Raw genomic sequence first — 15749 nt, 5'->3', positions numbered from 1 at the left:
AGAATAATTTCTTCTAAAACAGATTGCCAAGAAGTTTTATTTTATGTAGTTTTACACATATACAGAATTCACCTTATCTGAGTTTGAAATTTATGGCATGGAATTTTTCTTGTAGATAAATTTTTAAAGTGTGTCAGAAAATTTAATAAATGGCTATATGTTTTATATGTTTAAAAATGTGCTTCTGAATGATTTTTGGGACCTCCTGTTTAAGAGAGAACATGCTTTGTTTCAAAAGTGGTTTTGAAAGTTTATAGACGTGATTTAAAGTCCTATAGCTTTAGGCATATTATTTTTAAGAGAGAACAACCATGTACCTTGTAAAAGAAGACAATGTAATATACCCAATTCTGACAAAAGGCCAAAGTGCTAGATTCAGAATAACATAAATAATAAAATCTATAGAAAGTTCCAAAACTTCATTTTAGCCTAGTAATTTTTAACTCTTTCCTCCATCCATAATGCACTGAAAACCAGATTTGTACTGGATGACCCTGATCAAGATATGAAAATGAGAAGTTTTGGGGCTCTGTCCTCCAACAGAAACTTTGAACAATCAATAAAATCTGGCAGAAACATCTTTCTCAAAGCTCCAGAAAGCAGTTAAAGTACTGCAGTAACATGGCAAGCACCAAATCAATAAAAAGCCAGCTCAAAAATGTTCAGACCTCCTAGAGCCTTGGCTGGCCCCTCTCCCATCCTCTCACCAGCTTGGCACAGAGCTGGCCCATACTTCTAGTGTTGGTCTCTTGTCGCAGTTCTGGAGGGAGCAGAGTAACCCTCATGCACATACTGGTCTGGCCTAATTTTTCTGGTGGCATCTTGAGGGACTGAAGCGGTACACTCATTATGGGGAAATTCTTAGGGCCACAAGTGCAGATTTGAGAAAATACACATACACAGAAAACACAAGGGAGGACTCTACACTTTGTTCTCAGCTATTTTCCAAACTCATTGTATGGGTAAACCCTGAAAGAGCACAGTTGCACAGGTCAATCCACAAAGACTGAGAACGGTATTTCTTTCTTTCCTTTTTTTTTTGGTTAACTCCTGGCATTTAAGGAGATCTATGCTATACCCTTGCTGGATGCAAGTTTTAGGAACAGATGCTTCAGAGTGTAAATTTCATCAATAACATCTTAAAATACCAAAATGTCTAGGTTTCAGCGAGAGATTACAAAATGTATAAAGAAATAGGAAGTGATGGCTCAGGTAAAAGAGAAAATTAAAACATTAGATGACATCAGGGAAGGCCAGACCTGAGACACACCAGAAAAAAAAAATTTTTTAAATGATCCTAAATATGCTCAAAGAGCATAAAACATGGGCAAAAAAACTACAGGAAATTAGGAAAACAATGGGTGAACACAAAGAGAATATCAATAGAGTTATGGAAATTATGAAAGAGAACCAAATAGCTGAAGACTACAGAAACAGAAATTTAAAATTCCTTAGAGGAATTTCAGTAGCAGATTGAAACTGGCAAAAGAAAGAATCAGTGAATTTGAATATAAGACAATTGAAATCATCTAGTCTGAGGAACAGAAAGAAGAAAGAATGAAGAAAAGTGAACAGAGCCTGAGAGACCTGTGGGACACCACATCACGGCTACCAATATATGCGCTATAGGAATCCCACAAAGAGAAGAAGGAGAGGAGGGACCAGAGAAAATATTTGAGGAAGTACTTTCATGAAACTTCCAAAATTTAACAGAAGACATAATTATGCAATCCAAGAAGAAATAAAGATCTCTGGTAAGGGTAAATTTAAACTCCAATACTATTGTACTTTTGATTTTTAACTTACTTTTTGCTTCCTCCAAGACCTAGAAAAGCAAATGCACAAAATACAATGATAAATCAGTGGTTTGAGGCTCATAATGTATAAACATATAATTTGTGACAACAACTATATAAAGGTAGTGGCACAGAGGAGATTGGGAACATAGCTTGTGTAAACAATTGAAGTTAAGTTGTTATCAAAGCAAACAGGACTAGGATGTTAAATTTAAGCCCCATAGTTAACTACAATGAAAACATCAGTGAATATGCATGCTCTTAGAGATGAAAATTAGAGTGCAGGTTAGCAAAGACATTGGAATGGGGAGTTAATGCACAATGAGTGTAGGGTCTCTGATTGGGAAAGTTTCAGTAATGAAGGCTGTTGAGGATACTGAAACATTATGAATGTGATTAACCCACTGAATGGTATGCTTGGGAGTGTTGAGATGGGTAAGATTATGTTGTGTATGTGTTCCCACATTACAAAAAAAAGAGCAAGTAAAGAGTCAAATGGCAATTGAACATAATATATAATCCCAGATGAGATCTAGCAAAGGAGGAGAAAAGGATCAAAGGACATTTGTTTCAGTTTGCTAATGCTGCTGGAATGCAATATACCACAGTAATGGATTGGCTTTAATAAAAAGGATATATTAAGTTAAAAGTTAACAATTCTTAGGCCATGAAAATGTCCAAATTAAGGTCTCAACAAGAGGATACCTTCACTCAAGAAAGGCCAATTCCTATCCATTTCTCTGTCACATGGGAAGCAAATGGCAATGTCTGCTGGCTGTTTGCTCCTGGGTTCTGTTACTTTCAGCTCCTGGTCCCAGTGGCCATCTCTCTGAGTTTTGTCTGTCTCCAAACATCTCCAAATGTCCTTGTCTAGGTGTCTGCTATCTGTGTCAGCTCTTTTAAGGATTCCAGTAAACTGATTAAGACCACTTTGAATGGGCAGGCCCACAACTCCATGCAAATCATCTAATCAAAAGGTCACCCAGGATTGGGTGCGTCACATTTGCATGGAAACAATTTAATAAGAAGGATCCCACCCAACAATAGATCTGCCCCTACAAGATTGGTTTAGGATTAAAATAGCTTGGCTTTTCTGAGGTGCATGAGAGTTTCAAACCAGCACAACGTTATTGTGATATATGAGAAAATTAGTATAAAGGCTGTAAGCTCTATATCAATATTAAATATCTTGAACTTATTAAATGCACTTAAGGTGGTTACATAAGTGAATATTTCTTAGGAAATGTACATGGCAGTATTAAGTTTTCAAGAAGTATGACATATACAACCTACACTTAAGTATTTAGAAAATGGATGGATGGATGGATGGACAGATAGATGATATATAGACTGATAGATATATGGATAGATGGGATGTGACAAAATGTTGAAATTGATGGGTCTGGGTATCTGGGGGATAAGAGAGATATGTTGGAGTTCTCTGTATAAGATTTGTATTAGTTTGTAACTCTCCTGCAAATTTGAAAGTATTTCAAAATTAAAAGTTCGTTTTTAAAAGGAGATTTATAAATATTAATCTTTTTCCTTGTTCTTGTACTTACTTGGCACATATACTGATAAACAGGGATATGTCCAAAAGATAATATAAAGAACAAAAGACTCTAAGTTCAAAAGCTTATTACACTTTCATCTTACTGGTACTTGAAGGTAAGTGGTCATGCATAAAGGGACTTTAAATATTGGTGTGATATTCCAAGCTATTCTATCACATACCATCTCACATTTTGGTGATAAACATAATCATTTCCTGTTTTCTGAGAGAAGATTATTATGGTTCCCAGGGAGACAAGTCTCTAAAAAACTCCACTCTTAGAAGTGTCGGTTTGATTTCTGCCTCGTTTTGACTCAAAATTCATCATCTTAATGGAATCTTAATCTTCTATGTTTTGAAAACCTTAATTCCCTTACTTAGAGATAACGAACTTTGCGGTTAAATAATCCAGAGCTAATTAATCAATCGAGCAAGGCTCCACAGTAAAACTCTCTCATTTCAGGCTGACATTGGGGTTCATGAGCAGCACTGCCTTCTTATCTATGTGGCTTAGCAACACCTCTACTGCTGCCATGGTGATGCCCATCGTGGAGGCTGTGGCACAACAGATCATCAAGGCTGAAGCAGAGGTCGAGACCATTCAGATGACTTCTTTCAGTGGATCTACAAACCATGGACTGGAAATCGATGGTATCATGTATTGCTATGGCTCAGTGGGGTCTAGTCATTTAGTCAATAGACCTAAACTCAAGAACTCTGTGCTGCATTTTGAATTATCTATCCACCCATTATGTGAATTTAACCTTTCTCTTTCTTTGTTTCCCAACATTTATACAAGGGAATTATGTCACACAAATATTTTTCCTTTAATAATGATTGAATTTAGATTCTCTGGCAAGGTTAGGTTGAGTTTTCTATCCTCCAGCCCATTTGATGGAATGCTCTCTCATGTTTTCATCAGTAAACCTACCTTTTCTGCCCTGAAGTGCCCTTTTGACTAATATCAGGAATCTCTAGTTTCTACATTTTATTTGGATGCAGCATCAGATTTTATATGGCTATTTCTGACTGGGGTGAACTACCCTAATGCAGTGAAAAAGTGTTGGTAGAATATTTGTGTTTTAAGATATTTTAGATGAATATTATGTTAGTACAAGGTGAATTTGCTTATTTTCAATTTCTAGTAATACTTCCAGGTTCTCATCCACACATATATCCAAAGATAATCCCTTATTTAAATTATTTTTCTTTTATTTAATGTTTTGCAGAAAGTGTTAATGGACATGAAACAAGTGAGAGGAAAGAAAAAACAAGACCAGTTCTAGGGTAAAGAATATAGACATTTAAATTAGGATTTCCAAATTAAATTTTTAACAAAATTATAAACTGGGCCAACTTGTTTTACAGAAACAGTAATGATGCAGGGACAGTTCCAAACAAGATGGAGCTGGAAAAGGTACATTAAATTTGATTCTTTCTAAATAAATGTAAATGAAATTATATTAAAAATGTAGTTAGGAAGGTGTATATTTTAAAACCTGCTACTTGTCTCCTTGTCTATAAGTTATTTTGTTTGCCTAAGTCAAAACAGTGTGCAGTTAATGGTTTGATAAGCCTTTGTGGATAGACTAAAACATCCTAATAGGAATCATTTTAGGCTCCAAAAATTAGCATCCTATTTTTTCCTTTCACTGGGATTGTGATAATGGCAGTTTTCACCTGATGTTTAAAGAAATATAATTCTATTACAAGAATATTGTTTCATTTTCCTGTTAAAATCTTGCTGGCCAAATAGTCTGCCTTTTCTTAGGAGCATCCTCATGTCTTTCAGATTATCAATTTAGAGTGACTCCTATTCATGTAATTATAAGTCCAGGTATCTTAAGTGTTATTATTACCACTAAAAAATTCAGTGCAGAATTTGTGAGTTGCTACTATCAAATGCATGTGGAGGAGTTGTTGTAGCCATTCTAGATGATAAAGGATAGAAAGAAAGCCTTTTTAGACAATACCATAGAGTTTTCATTTCCCCAGAATAAATCAATATAAAAATGCTACACTAGGTTGCACTGGGAACAATATATCTCAACTACTGAAAAATAATCTTGCACAGAATTCATCCTACAGTAACCATGGCATTAGGAATGGGAGAGTGGGACATATGTTTCTTCCTCAGGCTAATGCAGTTGCATTGCATTAGCATGTAACTCTTTGGGAAAAAAAGTAAAACCTCTTGTTATTCACCAACATCTTCAAGGAATGACTAATTTCTGTGTGAAGAGAAAAACGAATCCAAAGACAAGTTTTAAACCATTAGCTGTAGTTTACATTAAGAGTTTCTAAGAATGGGATTTGTGTATCTATTTATGAAAACATTATCAACTTTTGAGATAGAAGTAATTCTTTTAAACAGGAAATCAGCAGCACCAGATTTATTACAGAAGAGTACATTAGAAATGTCTTTAAAAGCTGTTACGAAAATTAGCAAGCCTAAATAGAAAGAATGCAGATGCACTTGGTAACTGCCTTATGCTCATCTTTAGAAACAAGGTCTCCTGGCATGACGCCTACATTTGGAATTGAGACCTTTCAAATTGAGTTGATATCCAGCATTGTCCTAGACATTACAGGAAAATCTACTGATGAAAAGATTTGTTTCTCACTGTAAGATGCTCAGAGTCTAGTACAAAAGATGGACTTTAAAAACTAATAGTGTGTAACAGAAATACCACAACAAAGGCCTCGTCTAGACCAAGCCTTGAAGAGAAACTAGCCCAATGTAGCATATTGCAGGAAAGGAATATGAAATAAAGGCATTTAGTCTGGAGGGATGAGGAAGTATGTAAGCAAAGAAGTGCGAGCTCCACAACTGCACAGTCCATATCTCTTATCTTCACCATTTTATCCTCTAATACAAACTATAGCCTGATACAGAAGAGGTATTTCATAGATACTTTTTTAAAAGTTTTTTTTCTTTTTTTTACTTGGGAAGGCACCAGGAATTAAACCCGGGTCCTCTGGCATGACAGGCAAGCGTTCTTGCTTGCTGAGCCACCATGGCCCGCCCTTGATAGATATTTAAGTACTGGCTTTCTAATCAGAGGTTACAACTATTTCAAAGACTCAAATACTTAAACAACAGAGCTTTTTCGGGAAACATTGTAGGTGCAGATGGTAGAGGTGAGTGTTGTGGTAAGTGAAACTGGTTGGATAGGATGGAGCAGGTTTAAAGTTGCTCAATGCCACGCAAAGGTGTTTAAAATTTATCTTATGGGAGATAGTGAGCTTTGAAGCTGGGAGAGCAGCATGGTAAGGGCATCCTATTTGAGAGCTTACTCTGACAACAATGCAAAGGGTAAAGGGTATGGGTCTAATTGGACTTCTTTTATTTTTTTTAAATATTTTTATTAACAAATCTTCACACACATAGAGTCCATACATGGTGTACAATAAATGGCTCAAATATCATCACATAGTTATGTATTCATCACTCCAGAAAAAGAAAAATGCTATATTTTTATAACATTTACATCACTCCAAAAAAAGAAAAAAAGAAAAGTTCATAAATCCCATAGCCCTACCCTTTCTTCTCATTGACCACTAGTGGTTAATTCAATTTACCCAATTCATTTTACTCCTTATCCTCTCTATTATTTATTTATTTTTTTATCCATACTTTTTTGCTCATATGTCCATACCCTGGATAAAAGGAGCATCAGACACAAGATTTTCGTAATTGTTGTAAAAGTTATATTGTTATGCAATCATCTTCAAGAATAAAGGCTAGTGGAGCAGAGCTCAACAGTTTCAGGTACTTCCCTTCAGTTACGCCAACACACCATAAACTAAAAAGGGGTATCAGTATAATGCATAAGAATAACCTCTCGACTCTGTTTGAAATCTTAGCCACTGAAGCTTTATTTTGTTTCATTTCTCTCTTTCCCCTTTTGGTCAAGAAGGCTTTCTCAGTTCCATTGATGCCAGGTCCCAGTGAAACCTGGGAGTCTTGTCCAATGTTGCCATGGAGATTTACACCCCTGGGAGTCTTGTTCCCTGTAGTGGGGAAGGCAGTGAGTTCACATGACAAATTGGCTTAGAGAGAGAGGCCACATATGAGCCACAAAAGAGGTTCTCTGGGGGTGACTTTAAGGCTAACTTTAAGTAAGCTTAGCCTATCTTTTGCAGAAATAAATTTCCTAGGAATGAACCCCAACATCGAGGACTCAGTCTATTGATCTGGTTATCTCCACTGTTTGTAAGAATATCAGAAATTCTCCAAATGGGGAAGTTGAATATTTCCTCTTTTCTCCCCAGTACCCCAAGGGGACTTTGCAAATACTTCTTTATTCACTTTCTAAATTATCCTGGGATTTATCAGGGCATCTTGCTAACCTGGACAAACCAACAAGATCTTACACCCTATTCAAGATTCCATGTGCTTAATGGTGTTCAACTAAACTAACCATATAAGTTAAATTAGTAATGTGCTACTCAAAAGATAAATTTTGCACCAAATAAATATCTCTCCCTTTCGTCTCACACAGAGTTGAATTTTTAAAATATGGGCTACCTCATTTTTTATCCTGTATTCTAATCTACCTCATACTTATTCAGATCAGCTTCGTTCATATCTCTAGTCGAAGTCTGAGCCCTTTATCAACCTTTTAAACAGTTCCTGTATGGGGTACTGCTGACTTTCATAGCTTCAGAGCTCTAATTCTGAATCTCAGGTGTCATATAAATATCCAAAGTTTCTGGGAATGACCAGATTATATACAAATGGCTCAGTATCTGAGAATTTAGAAATAACACTTACAACTCATAAATATATGTAACTACTATAAGAGCTTACAGTCTAGGCCCCTTCATAGTAAGGCCAACCTGATAACTGTGCTCTTGACATCAATTCACTGAGTTTTTATATTATAGTTAGTTCATATGAGTGAGGCATGATAATATTTGTCTTTTTATTTCTGCCATTTCATTCAACATACAGTCCAAAATGTTCATTCACCTAGTTGCATGCCTCACAACTTCATTCCTTCTTGTGGCCACTCAGTAGTCTGTTGTGTGTATACATCACAGTTCCCCCTTCCATTCCTCAGTTGTTGTACCCCTAAGCTACCACCATGTGTTGGGAATCCCAAACACCTCCGCCATAAACACTGGTGTACAAATGTCCATTCGTGTCCCCACATTCATTTCCTCCAGGTGTATACTGAGCAACAACACTGCAGGATCATATGGCAACCCCACCCCTAGCCTCGTGAGCAACCACCATACTGCCCTCTAGCAGGTTGCTCTTCTCAGTTTCCCTACCTAGAGTGAATAAGTACACCTTTTTCTCTGCATTTTCTCTAGCACTAGTTTCTCTTTGTTTATTTTTAAATAATTTTATTCGCACATCATGCAATCCTAAGTAAATAGACATGTCTTCATGACCATAATCTATATGAAGAAATTTCCTTTGTATTTCCTCTTCTGAGAATTGTCTGTGTCTTTTGCCCATTTTTTAATTGGGTTGTTTGTTTTCCTGTTGTTGAGTTGAAGAATCTCTTTATATATTCTGTATACTAAACATTTATCTGATATGTGGTTTCCAAATATTGTCTCCCATTGCAGAGACTGCCTTTTTATTTACCTGACAAAGTTCTTTAATGCACAAAAGTGTTAATTTGGGGAGATCCCACTGATCTATTTCTTATTTTAGTGCTTATATTTTGGATGTAAGGCTTAGGAAACCACTTCCTATTACAAGATTTATAAGATATTTCCCTATATTTTTTTCTAAAAGTTTTATGATCCTAGCCCTAATGTCTAGGTCTTTAGTTCACTTTGAGTAAATTTTGTGTAGGGTGTGAGATATGGATCTGCTTACATTCTTTTGCATATGGATATCCAGTTCTCCAAACACCATTTATTGAAGAGGCTGCTCTGTCCCAGGTGGGTTGACTTGACCACCTTATCCAAGATCAACTGTCCATAGATGAGAGGGCCTATTTCTGAGCACTCAATTCGTTTCCATTGGTCAGTACATAATTCTTTATGCCAGTACTATCCTGTTTTGACCTCTGTAGCTTTGTAATATTTTTTAAGTTTACGTGGTGTGAGATCTCCCACCTCATTTTTCTTTCTCAAGATATGTTTCGGTATTCATGGAACCATACCCTGCCAAAAAAAGTTTGTTTGTTTGTTTTTCCTATTTCTGTGAAGTAAGTTGTTTATATTTTCATTGGTATTGCATTGAATCTATAAATCAATTTTGGTAGAATTGACATCTTACCTATATTTAGTCTTCCAACCCATGAACATGGTATGTCCTTCCAGTTATTTAGGTCTTCCATGATTTCTTTTAGCAATTTCTTCTAGTTTTCTGTGTATAGGTCTTTTGTATCCTTAGTTAAATTTGGTCTTAAATATTTGATTGCTATTATAAATGAATTTTTTTCTTGATTTCTTCCTCAGATTATTCATCACTAGTGTGTAGAAACACTACTGAATTTTGGATGTTGATCTTGTACCCTGCCACTTTGTTGTACTCATTTTTTAGCTCTAGTAGCTTGTAGGATTTTTGACATACAGTATCATGACATCTGCAAACAGTGAGAGTTTTACTTCTTCCTTTCCAATTTAGATGCCTTTTATTTCTTTTTCTTGTCTATTTGTTCTGGCTAGAACAAATATGATGTTAATTGTGGGTTTTTCATATATTTTCTTTATTATGTTGAGGAAATTCTTTTCTATCCCTATCCTTTGAAGTGTTTTCATCAAGAAAGGATGTTGAATTTTGTCAAATGTCTTTTCTATATCAATTGAGATGATCATGTGGTTTTTCCACTTTTGTTGATATGGTGTATTACATTAATTGATTTTCTTATATTGAACCAGACTTGCAAACCTAGAATAAATCCCACTAGGTCATGGTGCATAATTCCCTTAACGTGTTGCTGGATTTGATTTGCAAGTGTTTTGTTGAGGATTTTTGCATCTATATTCATTAAAGAGATTGATCTTTTCTTGTAGTATCTTTGTCTGGCTTTGGTATTAGGGTGATGTTGGCTTCATAAATGAGTTAAGTATCTTTTCTTCCTCTTCAAGTTTTTTGAAGAATTTGAGCAGTATTGATAAGAAGTCTTTCTTGAGTGTTAAGTAGAATTCACATGTGAAGCTATCCAATCATAGACGTTTCTTTTTTGGGCACTTCTTGATAACTGACTCAATCTCTTTACTTGTGATTAGTTTATTGAGGTTATCTATTTCTTCTCAAGTCAATGTTGGTTGTTCAAGCCTTTCTAGGAAGTTGTCCATTTCATCAGTGTTTTTTTGTCTAGTTTATTAAAATATAGTTGTTCATATCTTCTCATCACCACCTTTATTTTTGTGGAGTCAGTGGTCTCCTCTTCCATTTCTGGTTTTGTTTGCATCCTCTCTCTCTCTCTCTCTCTCTCTCTCTCTCTCTCTCTCTCTCTCTTTTTCTCAACCTAGCTAAGTGTCCATCAATTTTATTGATTTTTTCAAAGAACTAATTTCAGGTTTTGTTGATTTTCTTGATTGTTTTCAAATTTTCAATTTCATTTATTTCTGCTCTAACCTTCATAATTTCTTTCCTTTTGTTTACCTTGGGGTTAATTTGCTGTTCTTTCTCTTGTTCTTTCAAGTGAATAGTTCTTTCCTTGATTTTTATCTTTATTATTTTTTAATATAAGTATTTAGTCAATAAATTTCACTCTCAGCACTATCTTTGCTTCATCCCATGAATTTCAATATGTTGTGTTTTAATTTTCATTTGCCTTGAGATAGTTACTGATTTCTCTTGTAATTTATTCCTTGACCCACTGGTTGTTTAAGTGTGTGTTGTTTAGCCTCCATACATTTGTGAAGTATCTGGCCTTCTGCCTGTTATTAATTTCCAACTTCATTCCATTATGATCCAAGAAAATGTTTTGTATAATTTCAATCTTTTAAAATTTATTGAGACTTGCTTTGTGACCCAGCATATGGTCTGTTCTTGAGAATGATCCATGAGCACTTTAGAAAAATGTACACCCTGTTGTTGTGGGGTGTAATGTTCTATAAATATCTGTTAAGTTGATTCATTTACTGTATTATTCAAAGTCTTTGTTTCCTTATTGATTCCCTGTCTAGATGTTCTATCCATTAATGATAGTGGAGAATTGAAGTTTCCAACTATTATGATAGAGGTGTCTACTTTTCCCTTCAGTGTTGTCAGTGTATGCCTCATGTATTTTGGTGCACTTTGGCTCAGTACATAACTATTTATGATTTTTATGTCTCCTTGAATTGTTCCTTTTATTAATGTATAGTGTCCTTCTTTGTTTCTTTTAATTGTTTTATGTTTGAAGTCTAATTTGTTGGATATTAGTATAGCTACTCTTGCTCTTTTCTAATTGTTGTTTGCATTAAATATCTTCTCCCAACTGTTCACTTTCAACCTATTTTTGTCCTTTGTTCTAAAATGAGTCTACTGTAGACAGCATATGGGTCCTGTTTTTTAATCCATTCTGTCATTCTATGTCTTTTGATTGTGGAATTTAACCCATTAATAGTTATTGTTGTTACTCCAAAGGCAGTACTTTCTTCTACCATTTTCTCTTTTGGATTTTATATGTCACATTTAATTTTTGACCTTTTTACCTTTACTGATAGTCTTCATTTCTGCACTCTTCTCCAGACCTCAGTCTCTTGTTTTTCCTATCTGCCTGTAGTGCTCCCTTTAGTATTTCTTGCAGAGAAATTCTCTCAGTGATTGTTTGTCTGAAAATATTTTAATCTCTCCCTCAGTTTTGAAGGACAAATTTGCTGGGTATAGAATTCTGGGTTGGCAGTTTCTCTCTTTCAGAACCTTAAATATATCATACTACTGCCTTCTCACCTCTGTGGTTTCTGCTGAGAAACCCACACATGGTCTTATTGAGCTTCCTTTGTGTGTGATGGATTGCCTTTCTCTTGCTGCTTTCAAAATTCTCTCTTTGTGACATTTGACAATCTGATTAGTGTCTTTTCTACCTGGATCTATTTTGTGTGGTGTATGTTGCATTTCTTGGGGATCTGCAATTTTATATCTTTCATAAGAGGTGGGAAATTTTCAGTGATTATTTCCTCCATTAGTCTTTTTCTTCCTTTTCCTTTCTCCTCTCCTTCTGAGACACCCACACATATATTTGTAATATTCATGTTGTCATTCAATTTCCTGAGACCCTGCTCATGTTTTTCCATTCCTCTCCCTATATTTTCTTTTGTGGGTCAGATTTTAGATGCCCGGTTCTCTAGTTCACTAACCCTTTCTTCTGCTTCTTCAAATCTATTGCTGTAGGTTTCTGTTGTTCTTTTTTTTTTTTTCATCTCTTCCATTGTGCCTTTCATTCCCATAGGTTCTGTGATTTCACATTTTTGAGTTCTTCTTTTTGTTCACCAAAGTCTTCTTTATTTCCTGCCTGAACTCATCGATTTGACTTTTGATGAGATTTTCCATGTCTACCTGAACATTCTGAATTGATAGTTTCAATTCCTGTATCTCATTTGAACTTTTGGTTTATTCCTTTAACTGGGCCATATCTTCTATTTTCTTAATAAGACTTGTTATTTTTTGCTGGCATCTAGGCATTTGATTTTTTTAATTCATTTATTCTGGAGGGTTTTCTTCCATTCTTTTACTTCTTTTACCTAGGATTTTCTTTCTAGACCTCTAGCATAGGTTCTGTTTAACTGATCAGAATTTTTCAGTTTGTGTTTTCAAATTTCTTGCACTGCCTATGTGAAGACTCTTTTTTTTTCAGCAAGGTCTCCTCAGATATTATAAACACCAGTCAGTTTTTTCCCAGGCCAAACAGAGCCAGATCTCAGGAGGAAAGAGTAGCCAGTACAGGTTTTCCTAGGGTGAGTCCCAACATTTCCTAGGGTTGTCAAACATTCCTGTGAGGCCTTTAGACTCTGTGCTTTTCCTATCCTGCCCAGCTTGTGATGCTTGTCTGCCCACAGCTTCCCACCAGCTTAATTTCAGCAGACTCTCCCTGCCAGGAACATGGTAAAGACAGAGGTTAGGTAGTAGGATGGCTTTCATTGCTTCTGTTTTCTAGTCCCTGGGGCCTGATTTCTTTGGAGGAGGGATTCCACTTGAGCTGAGCCCTGCTCTTTTTCTTGAGGAAGATACATTCCTTATAGAATTAACTCCTTCACCTGACTAGTTACTTTGTCTCTCAGACCTCTTAATTCCACTATTGCCTGAGACAGTGATGGAGCCTGAAAATGCTCTTTCAAAGAAAAAAAGCCTTTTCAGAGCTGGAGCTCAGGTTTTTCAATCAAGGGCTTGAGTTGGTTTGTGGCTCTATGTATCTCCAGGCTCAATGTGCCCCCTTTTCTTGGACTCCAGCCCTTTTCCAGTATTTTGTGCTGTCTAGCACAAAAAGCCTCTGTTTTGTTTTGTTTCTTCCATCAGCACTGCTTCCTCTCAGCTTGGGCAAAACTCCTAGTTCCTTTAGTGCTTATTCCAGGTTTATCTGTGCCAGGGGCCTGTTTTCAGGAGTCAGAATTTGTTAATTAATTTTGTAATAGGAGCTTGGTTGAGCTATACCCTTGCTGCTAGTAAGGCCTGTTTCCTTTTCCCTTGGGGAACCAGCCTGCCATACCCATCGGGGAGGAGTGCTGACCTCCATAGCTTTGGGGTCTTACAGTTCTGTGTGGGATCTCAGCCATTCCACTTGGCCCAGAATGGTGTATGCTGTATGTCCAGTCACTGTGTTCCACCAGTAGTTTTCTGTACCATTCCTGACTATTTACTAGCTGTTCTGGAGGATGAACTAAATTCTCCACCTCATTATGCCACCAGCTTTCTATTAGGTCTTAATGGATGACCTAACTGGACTTCTTGACTAACCAGATACTGGGAATGAGGGAAGGTGTAGAGTATGTTTCCACTATACTAAACTAAGTAAAACTAGACTGTGATGCCATTGCTTGAGATGGAACTGCAGAGAGCAGAGTAAGTCTTCAGTGGAGAAAAGTAGGATAATTTGGGCACATTTTTTTTGCAATAGAGATAGAGCTCTGAGTTAAGGTTTGGTGAACAAGGGTTTGGGTCCTGATTCTGTGGTCTCTTTTGAACCCAGTCCATAAAAGGAAAAATTTAGTGGCAACTTTTTGCTGTACAAAACTGTTCTTTATATCATGAGAGATTGCAAAAAAGCAGTGTTTACATACTGTACATTTAAGATCTGTTTTGATTTTTTTTAATTATAAATCTATTTCTAGGATAAACATATTGTATATTCATGTTGTGATTATAATGAAGTACATCTGTTCTGTTGCCAGATTTGCAGTGGGTAATTTAACACTAAGTGATTACATGGAAGAATTTATATGTACTTCATCTAGCTTTAAAATGGAAGAAATATTTAAATTCAAAATGTTTTTGCCTTCTGCTTTCTTTGAAAGCATGTGGGTCATACTGTTGAATTAGAATAAATCCTGCATAATTTGACTTTGAATTTGACCTATAGGCAGAAAAAGACCCAAATATTACTTACTTTGGGGGAAGGTTAAAATAATTGGAAAAAGGAGAGAGAAAGTGAAAGTCTTCAATTTGTTGGTAACTTACAGCATTTTTCCATGTTTCTGCTTAAAAAAGAAAATTAAATTTGTTCTTTAATGAAAATGCTATAATTTTATACCTTTGAATCACCATTCAATATTTAGTACAAAATAAAGGAATTTTTTCTAAACTTAAAAATCTTTTTGTGAATGCAACGAAACACATCTAAGACCATCAATGAACTTACTTAATTTTTTAAAACTATGTAGTACTTCTGTATAACAGCAATGACATATATATAGTTCATTTAAAAATTAGTATTAATAAGCAAAAAATTCTCAATAAGTAGAAGAAAATTAAGAATTACTCCACAAAATAAATTCTATATTTGGTAACTATAATATTGGTTAAAAATATTCTAGCAAATATATATTTAACATTTGAATATTACATTCTCAGTGAGTGAGCACTGGCTTCAAGTTAAAATTACCAATTGCATTAGCCCCTAACAAGAAAGTCAGCCTGTTCTTTGAAGTTTTGAAGCCAGGCATTGTCTACTCTCTGATTATGAAATTCCTAGCTGACATCTTCTTCTTATAGAAGGCTGTGTAGTCTACTTTGAAAAATCTTTTGTTTAGGTTAACTACCTTCATCAATTATCTTAGCTATATCTTCTGGGTAACTTGTTGCAGCTTCTACATTAGCAATTGCTGCTTTACTTTGTACTTTTATGTAATGGAGATGGCCCTTTCCTTAAACCTGGTGAACCACCCTCCATTAGGTTCAAACTTTTCTTCTGCAGCTTCCTCACCTCTCTTGGCCTTCATAGAATTGAATAGAATTAGGGCCTTGCTCTGGATTGGGCTTTGGCTTAATGGAACATTATGATGGG

General features: G+C 35.6%; 1 protein-coding gene across 1 annotated transcript in view; it reads left to right on the top strand.

Moving 5' to 3' along the window:
- Nucleotides 1-15749, top strand: part of SLC13A1 (solute carrier family 13 member 1) — a 118442-nt gene that overhangs the window by 48075 nt on the left and 54618 nt on the right. The window contains exons 4-6 of the mRNA XM_077120214.1: nucleotides 3812-3999; nucleotides 4578-4635; nucleotides 4717-4765. Of these exons, the coding sequence (XP_076976329.1) occupies nucleotides 3812-3999; nucleotides 4578-4635; nucleotides 4717-4765 (295 nt within the window). The remainder of the gene's footprint in view (nucleotides 1-3811; nucleotides 4000-4577; nucleotides 4636-4716; nucleotides 4766-15749) is intronic.

This window comes from Tamandua tetradactyla, chromosome 1, assembly GCF_023851605.1.
Source record: "Tamandua tetradactyla isolate mTamTet1 chromosome 1, mTamTet1.pri, whole genome shotgun sequence".
NCBI classification, from domain to species: domain Eukaryota; kingdom Metazoa; phylum Chordata; class Mammalia; order Pilosa; family Myrmecophagidae; genus Tamandua; species Tamandua tetradactyla.
This window is presented reverse-complemented; position numbering and strand designations above follow the sequence as displayed.